The 14,496-nt window shown below is 48.4% G+C and overlaps 1 protein-coding gene across 1 annotated transcript in view; it reads right to left on the reverse strand.

Annotated features, from left to right (window-relative positions):
* CPAMD8 (C3 and PZP like alpha-2-macroglobulin domain containing 8) overlaps nucleotides 1-14,496 on the reverse strand; it is a 118,737-nt gene that overhangs the window by 20,535 nt on the left and 83,706 nt on the right. Inside the window, 11 exon segments of the mRNA XM_075611224.1 lie at nucleotides 3,843-3,930; nucleotides 7,499-7,725; nucleotides 8,712-8,774; nucleotides 8,877-9,032; nucleotides 10,277-10,413; nucleotides 11,135-11,221; nucleotides 11,727-11,892; nucleotides 12,140-12,214; nucleotides 12,899-13,055; nucleotides 13,139-13,220; nucleotides 13,865-14,041. Coding sequence (XP_075467339.1) covers nucleotides 3,843-3,930; nucleotides 7,499-7,725; nucleotides 8,712-8,774; nucleotides 8,877-9,032; nucleotides 10,277-10,413; nucleotides 11,135-11,221; nucleotides 11,727-11,892; nucleotides 12,140-12,214; nucleotides 12,899-13,055; nucleotides 13,139-13,220; nucleotides 13,865-14,041 — 1,415 coding nt within the window.

Here is a 14,496-nt window from a genome sequence, read left to right on the forward strand (position 1 = left end):
GCAAAAAGGAGACAATCGCGCCATTTTATTGGCGCGAACAGCCGCTAGATGCCGTTCGCGCCTCTCTGCATTAGGATATTTTTAAAACTGGCGAGATGGAGGTTCTCGCCAGCCGCGAGGCGAGTTTTAGAAATAGAAAAGAAAAATTGGCGCGTTTTTCGTAACTCGCCATTTTCTGCTGTTTTCTGCGCGATTTTCTCCAAAAAATGGCGAATTTTGAAATAGCGCTGCTCTCTGCATAGGCCCCTAAGTGAAGACTGTAAAAACTCACCGGAGGAGCATCTGGATGATAGACATTCAAAGTCATGTAGAAATGTGTTTGTATATAAATACTTGTTTAAATGGTGTTAATCACCTACTTATAACCCACGGTATTAACAGTTCCAGTGTTATTGGATCACTGGTCACTGGAAGGCATAGCCACGTTTAACCCCTTCAGTACAGCAGAAGGCCAGCGATCCCTTATAAAACTTCCCTTAGTAGTTTCTTTGTTTCCATGATATGATAATAGGATGCATTAGTTTTTGGAGAGGGATTTCAAAGTATGTTGAGCCCCCCCCTCCCCACCCCCCCCCCCCCCGCCCCGTGGCCTTCCCTCTGCCCCAAACACACACACACGCTGCTCTAATGAGGCTAATAAAAGCAGAATTCCTGTCCCCGCGGGGAATCAAACTTTTCCCGGATACATTTTTGTGCGAGGGCTCCGTCTGGGCTGTGGAATGCCCGGGACAGCCTGTGCCATGCTGATTCCTTACCCCCAGGGTGCAGGACTTACCAAACTGCCCCTCCTCAACAACCCCACCTTTATTTGGGCTGCTGCGGGCACGAGGTGGAGGGAGGAGGGGCCGTTAGTTATTAACCTAAGCAGCTCAACTGTTAACTCTTTCACTGCTGGACTAACTCATATCCGTATGGCGTCAACCCCAGCCGTGGCAAGTTACACAGTGTGGAATTTGGGGTAAATTCCCATACCTCCCAATGCCCTGAGGTACCCCCTGTAATAGAAAATACCATTGGCCGCCCGCCCCCCTCTGAAGGCTGCATTGCAGGAATGGACAGACAATATTCCACCCCCGGAGGTGGCTGCATGAATATCTGTCCCTTCTTACGGCAAAAGGTTTATTCCTGGTTTGGGTGAAGCGCTGTATTCCCATCCTGAAATATATTAACATGCTGCATTACAAAATGATGCCAAGTATGACTATGCACCTCAGAAAACGAACAGCTAAAAAGCAGGTGAACATCCAATGAAACGTATATGGTAGAGAAGGGGTTAAGCTCGGCAATGCTTTGGAGAGGGGGTGGGGGTATTGCAGATGTGTAGAGGGCAAGGGGGTTGTGGAGGCAGGTATAGGAATCCGCTTTATGAGGTCCCTAAGCAGACAGGCGCCACCAAGCATTACCCGGGAATTGTTCATAAGTCACAGCCACCAACCAGCCCCCCTGGTTAGTGATAGTTAAAGGCACTGCCTTACAAGTGAGCTAATGCCAGTTATCTGTGTAATGAGTTAAATAACGGTGGTAAAATCTTCTAAAAGCCATAATTCTTCATATACCCTCTCCGTAGAATTCCTCTCATTACATATAACCGCTCCCTATAACTCCCCCTATTACTTCATATAACCGCTCCCTATAATTTCCTTTATTACTCCATATAACCGCTCCCTATAACTCCTCCTATTACTCCATATAACCGCTCCCTATAACTCCATATAGACGCTCCCTATAACTTCCCCTATGGCTCCATATAACCCCTCCATATAAATTCCCCTATTGCCCCATATATTCGCTCCCTATAACCTCCTATTGCTCCATATAACTCTTCCTATTGCCCCATATAACCACTCCCTATAACTCTTCCTATTGCTCCATATAACCTCTCCCTCTAACTCCTCCTATTGCTCCATATATATTTGCTCCCTATAAAACTCTTCCGTACCTCTATGCCAGCGAGAAGGTAACTAGATATACTGCAAGACTTAGATCTATTCATAAAGAGGCCTAGATTAAGCAGAGATAAAGACAGTAAAAACCCACTCTAAACTTTAGCAGTAGATCCTACCAAACTTAATTAACATAAAACATATAAAAATCAATGGAATATACCTTTTTATCAACAGCATCAACCATTTAGTTTTAACCTATTAACCAGCTCATTGCCATGTATTCAATTAGGTTCTAGGTGGGACGGACTGCACCTTTAAACAGAAAAGTTAAAAGCCGCCCTAGCAGATCCCCCCTCCCCCCCCCATTGCCCAGTCAAATCCTCGGGGTCAAACAGGACGGTTACAGTTTATATCCATATGTAATAAACACGATGTCTTCGCAGAACACGAGTACGGGGAGCATTCCAAGACAAAGAGCCTCCGACTCAATTTAATCCAGATGTTGTACTCAGCACAGGCCACTGGGAAGTCGTAAAAAGCTCCCATCTGAGCGGATTTTCACTGCACTCCCTCCAAAGGCAGATTTCAATCCCCTATAACCAGCGTCCCTCCTCCAGGATCCACAGCGTGTGCCTTAAGGCAGGGGTGCGCAAACTTTTCCCCCTGCATGCTGTCCCTCCCCCCCCCCCCGCTCGCGCCCCCCCCTCCTCCATGGCTCCGGCATCAACTCCCGCCGCGGGGGTCATGTGACGTCACGTTGCCATGGTACCGTGGCGTCACGTGACCCAGCAGCATCTTTCGACACCGCGTTGCCATGACGACGCATCTCTGGAAGCCAAGGTAAGCGAGTTATAAAGGCCTCGCCCGGTCCCCCGGCGTTTACTTTAAATGCCTTGGGGAAGAGCGCGGGGACCTCGGTAATCACCGGCCCACCCAGGAAAATCTCGCGCCCCCCCCCAGTTTGCGCACCCCTGCATTAAGGCACAGGTGCTCAACTCCAGTCCTCAAGCCCCCCCCCCCCCACACCCCAACAGATCACTTTTCCAGGCTATCCCAGCTTCAGCACAGGCGGTTCAATCAAAGGCTCAGCCTTTGAAGACTGAGCCTCTGATTGAGCCAACTGTGCTGAAGCAGGGACTGATTGCGTCACGTGTGCTAAAGCTGGGATATCCTGAAAACCTGACCTGTTGGCAGGCGTGGGGGCTCTTAAGTTCCTGGAAGAATGACTGCACCCTTTGAAAGTGCCGCTCCGCGGAATGATTACAGCTGCGGAAACCGGTACAGATTGTACAGATTGTACAGATTTAGCAAGATCACAAAGTTCACCCGTGTATTCGCTTCCCCATTTTCGTGAAATATTTGCCAAAGATGTTTGTGAAGGAGCCGTTCCACCCGATCTGGTACGGTGGGGTACAGTCCCCTCCAGGGGAAAGAAAATGGAGGTTTAGAGCAGCAATCTAGGTTTCCTTTTTGAATTATTTTTTTTATTACAATTTTGAAGGGGGGGATGGGTTTCCAGAGCTGAACTGTCAATTTCAGGTCCGGGACCCCCTGCTTCCCGAGATACTTACCTCTGTAAAGGGTGCCGGTCTCCCTTCAGCCAGGGGGAAGTGTGTGCCTAACATAATGGCGGCGTTTAAATGTCCCACGTCATGCGGGCCAATAGGAAGCCGTCATGTCATCTGTTCCTATTGGCCAGTGTGACCGGGAACTTTAAACTTGCCGGAGATACCGGCACACACTACCGAAGTATCACTGGAAGCAGGGGGTCCCCGGAGATGGAATCAACACAGCAGCTTCCCCAGTAAGTATCTCAGAAGCAGCTTGGCCCAAGGTCAAGAAGCCGATACCGGGTCTGAACCAAGCTCCCCTACTTCGATGGAGGCGACAATAACACTGAGCTGTGCTGGAATAGCAATACTCTGAGAAAAGTAGTGGTACTGCACGGTATGTTACCTGCTCCAAGCTCTCAATGTCTGCACGGAAGCCTGACAGCAGAGACACCTCTAGCACCGCCATATTAGAAGCACCCGAGTGAAGCCACCTTAACGGGAAAAGGGAAAAAAGTTACATTAGAGACAATGCGGTTAACACAGCGCTGAAGTGACTTTAAAAGCAAGGTGGTACTATTGCCCCATATAACCGCTCCCTATAGCTCCTCCTATTACCGCATATAACCGCTGCCTATAACTCCTCCTATTGCACCATATAACCTCCCTATAATGCCTCCTATTGCCCCATTTAACCGCTGCCCATAACTCCTCCTATTGCTCCATATAACCGCTGCCTATAACTCGTCCTATTGCTCCATATAACCTCTCCCCATAACTCCTCCTATTGCCCCATATAACTCCTCCTATTGCCCCATATAACCTCTCCCTATAACTCCTCCTATTTATCCATATTAATTAATTTATTTATTTATAACACTTATATAGCGCCCTTATCCAGGGCACTGTACATTAGTTAGTATATATATATATATATATATATATATATATATATATATATATATATATATATATATATATATATATATATATACCCTCTATCACATGAACCCCATTGATCTTCAGGGGTTAAAGTCGGACCCCCACACACCACTGAAATTCCCCCATACAGTGTCCATGGTGACAAACATTTTGCAGTGACGCACCAAGATACCATTAGTGATATCCCAATGTGGATTTATGGCTCAGAGTGTCGTATACCCAACATATCTCTATCCACTTAAATAAATACTCCGTCTGTCATCACAGCCTTATTTATACGGCCGGCTCCATGTTTATGGTGGAAACACTAATGACCTCACTGACTTTTAATGTTATTAAACAAGGGCTGTCTCGTTAACAGATGCATGGAAAACTGGAGTTTTATCGTGTAACCCTTTCAATGCCCCCTCCTGTACATAGGCTGGTATTAGCCTGCAACGGTTATAGAATTAAATACAGACAGCAAAGAGGGAGAGAAGGACACAGTCACAGAGAGAGGGAGAGGAGGACACAGTCACGGAGAGAGGGAGAGGAGGACACAGTCACAGAGAGAGGGAGAGAAGGACACAGTCACGGAGAGAGGGGTTGGCAGTCACGGAGAGAGGGAGAGGAGGACACAGTCACAGAGAGAGGGAGAGGAGGACACAGTCACGGAGAGAGGGAGAGGAGGACACAGTCACGGAGAGAGGGAGAGGAGGACACATTCACGGAGAGAGGGAGAGGATGACACAGTCACAGAGAGAGGGAGAGGAGGACACAGTCACGGAGAGAGGGAGAGGAGGACACAGTCACAGAGAGAGGGAGAGGAGGACACAGTCACGGAGAGAGGGAGAAGAGGGGACAGTCACAGAGAGAGGGAGAGCAGGGGATAGTCACAGAGAGAAGGAGAGCAGGGGACAGTCACAGAGAGAGGGAGAGCAGGGGACAGTCACAGAGAGAGGAAGAGGAAGGGACAGTCACGGAGAGAGGGAGAGGAGGGGACATATAGGACTAAGAGAGAGAGAAAATGGACAGTCACAGAGAGAGGGAGAGGAGGGGACAGGTAGGACAAACAGAAAGAGGGAGAGGAGGACAGTCACAGAGAGAGGGAGAGGAGGACACAGTCACGGAGAGAGGGAGAGGAGGACACAGTCACAGAGAGAGGGAGAGGAGGACACAGTCACAGAGAGAGGGAGAGGAGGACACACTCACAGAGAGAGGGAGAGGAGGGGACAGTCACAGAGAGAGGAAGAGGAAGGGACAGTCACGGAGAGAGGGAGAGGAGGGGACATATAGGACTAAGAGAGAGAGAAAATGGACAGTCACAGAGAGAGGGAGAGGAGGGGACAGGTAGGACAAACAGAAAGAGGGAGAGGAGGACAGTCACAGAGAGAGGGAGAGGAGGACACAGTCACGGAGAGAGGGAGAGGAGGACACAGTCACAGAGAGAGGGAGAGGAGGACACAGTCACAGAGAGAGGGAGAGGAGGACACAGTCACGGAGAGAGGGAGAGGAGGACACAGTCACAGAGAGAGGGAGAGGAGGACACAGTCACAGAGAGAGGGAGAGGAGGACACTGTCACGGAGAGAGGGAGAGGAGGACACTGTCACGGAGAGAGGGAGAGGAGGACACACTCACAGAGAGAGGGAGAGGAGGACACAGTCACGGAGAGAGGGAGAGCAGGACACAGTCACGGAGAGAGGGAGAGCAGGACACAGTCACGGAGAGAGGGAGAGGGGGGGCAGTCACAGAGAGAGGGAGAGGAGGACACCGTCACAGAGAGAGGGAGAGGAGGACACCGTCACAGAGAGAGGGAGTGGAGGACACAGTCACGGAGAGAGGGAGAGGAGGACACAGTCACAGAGAGAGGGAGAGGAGGACACAGTCACAGAGAGAGGGAGAGGAGGGGACAGTCAAAGAGAGAGGGAGAGGAGGGAACAGTCACAGAGAGAGGGAGAGGAGGACACAGTCACGGGGAGAGGAGGACACAGTCACGGAGAGAGGGAGAGGAGGACACAGTCACGGAGAGAGGGAGAGGAGGACACAGTCATAGAGAGAGGGAGAGGAGGACACACTCACAGAGAGAGAGGGAGAGCAGGGGACAGTCACAGAGAGAGGGAGAGGAGGGGACAGTCACAGAGAGAGGGAGAGGAAGGGACAGTCACGGAGAGAGGGAGAGGAGGGGACAGGTAGGACAAACAGAAAGAAAAGGGACAGTCACAGAGAGAGGGACATGGATAGAGAAAATAGGGCATTCGCCGAGAGACAGGAGGGGACAGGTAGGACAGAGAGTCACAGAGGAGAGAATGAAACAGAGACAGAAGGAGAGAGAAAAGTGACAGTCACAAAGAGAAGGAGCAGAGGGGACACAGACAATCACAGTGAAATGGAGCATGGGGAACAGAGACAGAGAGGATCCGTTATGGTGAGACAGGGCAGAGGGAACCGTGACAGCTGTCATTTTCCCCTATCAAAAGAGTGAGATTTCCCTGGAGTTATGTAATCTGTATATAATAATGCAGCGGTGCGTAAACTGGGGGTCGCGTGATTTTTTTGGGGTTCGCAGGCGGTTGCAGAGATCTCGTGCTCTCACCCCCAGGCATTTAAATTAAATGCCTGGGGACCGCACAAGTCCTCTGCAACCTCTACTTACCGGGTTTCAGCCGGCTTCAGGACGCGTGACCATGGCAACGCCGCGTCAAATGAAGCCGTGGGGTCATTTGACGTCACGGTTGCCCTGGTAACGTGACGTCAAATGACGCAGCGGGACATGTGACACGACCCAGAGGCGTCATTTGAGGCCGCGTGAGGTAAGGAGGGGGGCGGCCAACGGAGGAGGTAAGGCAGGGGGGGCGCCGCAAAAAAAGTTTGTGCGCCCCTGTAATAATGCATCGTCTCGGTCTGTCACTTTCACCTTTCTTTAAAGTCACAAACCTCCCTGACTAATCATCTGCATCAATTAAAAAAACCCTGATTAACGAGCTTCTCAAATTATACGCAGTTAAAAGGGCCAATGACATGTGAAATCCTACAGAAGCCACGTGGAACACTACAGAAGCCATGTGGAACACTACAGAAGCCACGTGGAACACTACAGAAGCCACGTGGAACCTTGTAGATGCCACAATCCCGCCCATCACCTGCTGCAAGCCTCCAGCGTCACTTTGTACTCCTGGTGATCCTGGTGGGACCCGGGGTCGTCATCGTCCGGCAGTGTGCGTTCTCGGAGCGGCGACTCGTGGCGGCCGGCGTCGGTGTGGCGCTGTGCGTGTCTCCGGTGCTTGTTTGGCTTTGGCTCCTTCAGGTTGACCAGGAGCTGAAATGCCGGCTTAGCCACGGGGTCAGGAACGTTGTAATGGACGTCGATCTGTTAGAAGGACACAGTGCTGAGCGCTTTCGGGACACATTTTGCAGCTGGTTCCGCACGGCAGATTTGAACTTGCTTGTTGCCAGCAGTGCAATGAACCTATTAGTGCAGCTCCTCCTAGGGGTAAAGTGACCTGATGCAGCGACATAGTTAAAGGGCTGCTATCCCATATTTACAAAGCAGCTATTCCACAAGAAGCCCTATTGACTTGAATAGGCTGTATTTGTTCCTGCACCGCAAGGCAGAATGGTGCTAAGTATACATGGCCCTAAATCTGGGTGATTGACAGCCAAACATCAGACACGCAGAGAAATGTATGTCATTATTTAATGTCTCCTTGTGAACACGGAGACTTGGGAGGGGTTTGATTTCTGGCCGCTTCCCTCTGTGTGATATCACTGTTTATTCAGCAAAGAGTTTACACAGGCAAAGCCCCTCTCTCCTCCCTCCTTATCTTTACTGACTCTAAGGCCGTGCTTACACCGACGGGGAACAAATCAATGCGCTCCAATGCAGCTGCACATAGTTGGCGCGCGGCGCGAGTGCCGCAGAGCGACCGTGCGAGTTTTTCCCTAAGGAGATTTTCATATTTTTTTCATTTGGCGTGCGGCGGCCGCGTCACGTGAGCGTCCAGCCAATGAGGGCGAACCGCACTTGGCCACGCCTCTCTGTCGCCTCCCAATTTCTCCTGCCTGCAGTGCAGGTTTCGGGGGTGCGCATCGCCCTAGTGACGTCACGGGGGAGCACGCGTGCACTGCCGGACCTAGTCTAATCAAGGCCTAACAGGGACAGGGTGGGCACGAGGTTGAGCAAAGAGAAAATTGAGCCCCCGCTAAAATGATTCTCAATTTCCTAAATAAACCAAAACAGCCTGATCTTTGCTTTATGTCTGGTTACATTTGTTTTTAAAATAAATATATATATATATTTTTTTTTTGGCAGGCTGCCAGGGATTGGACCTTCAGTGCTCTGCGTGGTTTTCTTACCTGCATTAAGCAGCAGCCTTCCCCTTTAGCGCTAACAAATAAACCGGTTGGGATGGTGGGGATCTGGATATGGGAAACACAGAGGCAGTTATATGCGGGACATCATGCAATATTCAGGCCGCGGGGACATTAACCTTTTCACCGCCGGAGAGGCCTGCAACTCACCACTGCCGTCTGCAGAATCTTCTTATTGTGCTTGTTGAGCTCGAAAGTCTCCTGATAATCCAGGTTGGTCGATGCCAAAGATATCGTGAGGTTGACGCCGCCAACGTAGGAAAGTATAGCGTACTCGGCGAGAGACTGCAGCGCTACACAGGTGTCCTATAGATAATATATATATAGATGTGTGTGTGTGTGTATATATATATATATATATATATATATATATATATATATATATATATATATATATATATATATATATATATATATATCTATATATACATACACACACATATAAGGACACAGGTGTCAGAAGCAAATCAGGTAGGTTAGAGACAGAGCATATACAGATGCACACATGTAATATTTATATATACATACACCCATACACCCAAACCCACCGTATATATGTATCCCTTGCTGCAGTGGAAGCACTGTATGCTGGGGTGATAATGGTGAAAGGTAGGGTTGCAGACCTGTCTAAGACAGGTGTGCACAAAGTTTTTAACCTGCGCCCCACCTGCCTGCTCGCGCCCCCCCCCCCCCCTCCTCGGCGTCAAATGGTGTCGCCGGAACATGTTATGTCACGTTGCCATGGCAACGAGACGTCACATGGCAACGCAACGTCATTTGACGTCACGTTGACATGGCAACGTGACGTCACATGGCAACGTGACGTCACATGGCAACGCGACGTCATTTGACGCCAGTTACCATGGTGACGTGCCGCCAAAGATCAGATAGGAGAAGCTTCAGAGGCCTCGTGCGGTCCCCCCGGCATTTCATTTAAATGCCTTGGGGAAGAGCGCGGGACCTCTGTAGCCGCCACGCCCCCTGAAAATACTGCCACGACCCCCACTTTGCGCACCGCTGGTCTAAGACATGTGAATGTGCTCACAAGTGATATTTTTATTGGCTATATGCTTAGGGTGGAGGTTTTTTTTTGCCTTTTTCACCCGCCATAACTTAAATAATGTATATGTATATATAAATCTATACATATACAGTATATAACATAGGAAAACAATCAGGGCAGGTTTAGGTAAATATTATATATGTATATATACATACACACACAGGTCAGGTGTCATAGATAATCAGGTAGGTTTAGGGACAAAGTATATACAGATACACACATTTATACACGTCACACACAAGCAAGACAAACTCGGCAACATGTGTCCAAACACAGTACAGTAAAATCTTCTGTAATCGTCCTTTACAATCGTAGCATATAAATACGTAAAAATCCCATCAGAGACGTACTGGGAAAGGCACATGCAACAGAGACGTACTGGGAAAGGTACATGCATCAGAGATGCACTATGTTTCCCGACGCGTTCCGCCCATAGTGGGCAGCTCTGGGTAAAGATGATAGATATACACACACACCCATATCTTACCTGCGTGGATGAAAATCCTCCCAGTGCGTTGCGCTGCTGGGAGAGCCACTTAACGACAGGCAGAGCAGAAGCCACGTCTCCGAGAAGTGTGTACGTGAGCAGAGCGTAAGCCGTCATTTCCACTTCGGCGGAAACCACTGGGGAGCACAGGAGGAGAGAAGCAGAGATCTCAAGCGTCGCCGACCGAATAGCGGAGAGAAGCTTCTTTCTGCACATTCGAACCCCTTCACTGCAAAGCAATGTGTTACTCGCCCTTCTGGCAGTGAAGGGGTTAACAGCCCAACCCCAAAACGGAGTACTCTATTAGGGTGCCTTAGTGCTGTTTAAAGTGGCAGTTCCACATAGCAGGCACAAAAAAAGTTAATTTCAGAATCTGCTTCCTAAAACAGATTCAATCCCCCTTTAAAGTTACATTTTCACATATTTGCTTCCCGTGTAAAAAAAAAGCCTGTGTCTACTTTCTGATTCCTTCGAACATTGTCGGGTCATTAATTATTGTTCTTTGCCATTATCTCTGTAAACTAATTACACAGCCATCGTTAGCCAAACAAAACACCACAAGGGGAAACGTCTGAACCAGCCTTTTACCTGCATGTACGGTTAGCAAAACGCCTTAACACAAAAGAGACGAGTTAAAGATTGTAAAAACTCTACAAAGCACTTGGTTATTATTCAAAGTTTGAAACATGATCTTAAGATGCTTAAACTTGTCTGATGTGTTTTAAAATCAATCACCTACATTTCAACCTATAGAACATGCTACTGTTCACTTTGATCCTAGGAGGCATGGACGTTGCGTCGCAGGCGCCTCTGGCACTGAAAGGGTTATTTAATAGAGTGCAGTGAGGTGCTCGTTACCTGACTGCGAGAGGCCGTCGTTAAACCCCATAAAAGTGTCCTCCTCTGTGGCCACGGTCCCCGTTAAACTCCAGTGTGTGAAGCCATCTGTAAAAAATAAAGAGAACTATATTATAATTATTAGCCACAGAGGGACACACAGACGAGTCTGGGCCCTGGACTGGGGTTAATGAGAAGGTCCACATGACAACACTGCATGTCCTTTGTCACTGTCCCCTCTGCTCCTTCTCAACGTGAATGTCCCTTCTGTCTATGACCATGCTTTGTTCCTGTTCTTTCTGCACTCTGTGCCTGTCCCTTCTCTTCGTGTCTATCCCGCGTCTCTCTCTATATACACGTCCTTCCTTCCGAATGTCCCTTTCTGTCATTGCCCCAATCACCGACCCTTCCACCACTTCTCATCCTAACGGTCCCTTTCATCTGTGACTACCCCACACCTTTGTCCCCTTTGCTTATCCATTCTCCGTCACCCTACTGTGCTTTCCTCTCTCCGTTCCTCCCCTGCCCTACACAGTAGAGTTGACACTGGCAAGAATCCCACATTTATACCAGTTTCCCAAGCACCCGGGGGCCGTCAGAGAGCCAACCGTACCTTGCGTTATAGCCATGCCATTCATTTTACGGAGAGCCACAGGCGCGTAAGTGCTACGCAGCAGCGTCAGGGCATACGCCGTCAGCGCCGTGGTGTAAGGGTCATCTGCCGAAAATAGGTGGGACTCTAAAAACAGCTTCGCTTTAGAGACTGCAACTCGTTCTTCCTAGGGATGCAAAGTGGGCGGATATCGGTAAATGCGTCGCAGGCACAAATCACACAATATTATTATTATAACAGAAAAGTAAAGAATCCGAGAAAAAATCACTTTTTTTATTTTTATTTAAACGAAGTAAGGCAGCCTAGAAACTCCTGCGGGGTTTAACACTTAAGAGGTTTGGGTCAGGATGGTAAAAAGGAAATTTCATTTTAGCCAAAGTCGGCGTCACAAGGATCCAACCGCTCGCTCTCACCTCAGAGGTGACGCCGGTCTCCAGCAGCGCCGCGGCTACATACGCGGTCAGAGCGATCTTCCCGTGATTCCCTCCCTACAACAGGACGTGAAGGAAAGACAGTAACACACACACAACGCTCCTCATGGCAAGAAATGTTACACACGTTATTATTATTATTCAATGGCAGTGATAGCACAGAATAGCCGCCATTACATACTTATACACAGACATATCTACTACTATACATTATACGTACACAGACACACAAATACAGTATATAAATGTGTGTACATGTACACAAACATGTATATCTATAGCTACATATTATATACATACATGTATATATACACATATATATACACATATATATATATATATATATAAAAACACACACACACACAGTGGGTCCTCGCTTACCGACGGATGCCTTATCCGACGCCGCATAATGCAGTATGACGGATGCATTATCCGACATCAGACCCGCTTATCCGATGGTCGCCGCTGCCGAATAACATTGACCCGCAATCCCACGGCGGTTTGCGGGACGCATTCCGTTGGATAAGCGAGGACCGTATATATATATATTATATATATATATATATATATATATATATATATATATATATATATATATATATATATATATATATATATATATATATACATACATACACATATATATGTAACACTACGTTACAATTTAACTGAAGGAGAGGCTAAAGCCCCCTCCCCTTCACCCCCGGGGTGTTCTCACAGTTCGTTCTCCTGTTTGGTTACCTGGATGTCCTTATTTAGGATCCGGCCCATGGCTGGGAAGGACCCGTCTCTCTTCTGGTGTTGGATGATCCAGTCTTTGGCAGCAGAAAGCTCCCCCGGGTCAATGAAGATGAAACCCCGGGACTGAGCAAAGGATTTCAGCACAAAGGCGGTGAGCCTGCGAGAGGGATGGGTGGTGAGATCACCGTATGTAAGGCGGCACTCGGTTTATAACCTACACTACTCACTTTTACTTCTTACCACATACTCCCAGACGAGTCCCTTTCTCCAAAAGCGCTGTACGATCCATCCTGCCTCTTGTACGTTAGTTGACGTTGGTAACCTGTATAAAAGTGAGGCGAGGTTACAGAGCTGGCAAGTCCACTCACTAGGGAGGGCAGTTGCACTCAAGAGAAGGCAACCCCACTCAATAGTAAGGAGGTACTCTCCTCTACTCATTGGAAGGCAAGTTCCACTCATTGGGAAGGCAGACTCAGTCACTGGGGGGGGGGGGGGAGGGAGGTAGAAGAGACTCACTCACTGGGAAGGCTGCCCTACTCATTGAGAAGGGAAGTCCCAATCATTGGGGAGAGGTCTCACTTATTGGAAAGGCAGTTCCACTCATAAGCAAGAGAAGTCTCCCTCACTGGGGAGGAAAGTCTCACTCAGTGGGGAGAAAAGTCTCCCTCACTGGGGAGGAAAGTCTCCCTCACTGGGGAGGAAAGTCTCCCCCACTGGGGAGGAAAGTCTCCCCCACTGGGGATGAAAGCCCTCCTCACTGGAATCAAGTTTTTCTCATTAGAATGGATTCTCACCCATTGGAAAGTGCAGTCTGATGATGAGAATTGAGTCTCACTGGGAGGTCACACATACGTGTAACAAACATACACTACAATGTTATAATGTATCTGAAGGAAAGACTGATAACCCCCCTCCCCTAGGGTGTTCTCACAGTCCCCCCAGTGCAGAGGCACCGGGGCCCCCCACCTTGAAGCAGATAATCCACAGCCTCGCTCTCCACCTCTGCACACAGCTGTTTGGTCTTCTGTAGATACTTCAGTACAAACACGTTGGGGGCGAAGTGGATCATATTCTGTTCCCCGCACCCAAACGGCAGCCGCAGTAGGTTATCCAGGTTATTCACAGTGGGACCCATCACATCACCTGGGGGAACGTGGGGGAGGACAAGCCATTGGAAGACTACCCCGTATTTAATGCATTACACTTTTCCAGCTTTATAAAAAGCCATTATTAATCATTCACAATAGGGATAAATAAATAGAGATCCCAGTTTTAGGTTTTAACCCCAAAAAACACTGATGGGGCACCTTGCACCTCCAGTTAACACCCAATAAAATCCAGGAATTAGCATTATTTCCTAGTGACTTCCACCTCTTGTAGCTGCCCAGCCACAGGTAGGAGACAAAGGCCACAGGTATGGAAACTAAGCAACAAATATTTTTTTAACACTGATAAATACTAATGTTTTAATAGTATGAAAACACTGGGGGGGGGGGGGGGGGGAGGGGAATTAAATAAATAAAAAATGAATCCCTAATAACAAATGACCCAACATTAAAATATAGTCATTTAAATGGTATTATTGATGTTGTCTTTAC

This window comes from Ascaphus truei, chromosome 8 (assembly GCF_040206685.1).
Source record: "Ascaphus truei isolate aAscTru1 chromosome 8, aAscTru1.hap1, whole genome shotgun sequence".
Taxonomy (NCBI): Eukaryota; Metazoa; Chordata; class Amphibia; order Anura; family Ascaphidae; genus Ascaphus; species Ascaphus truei.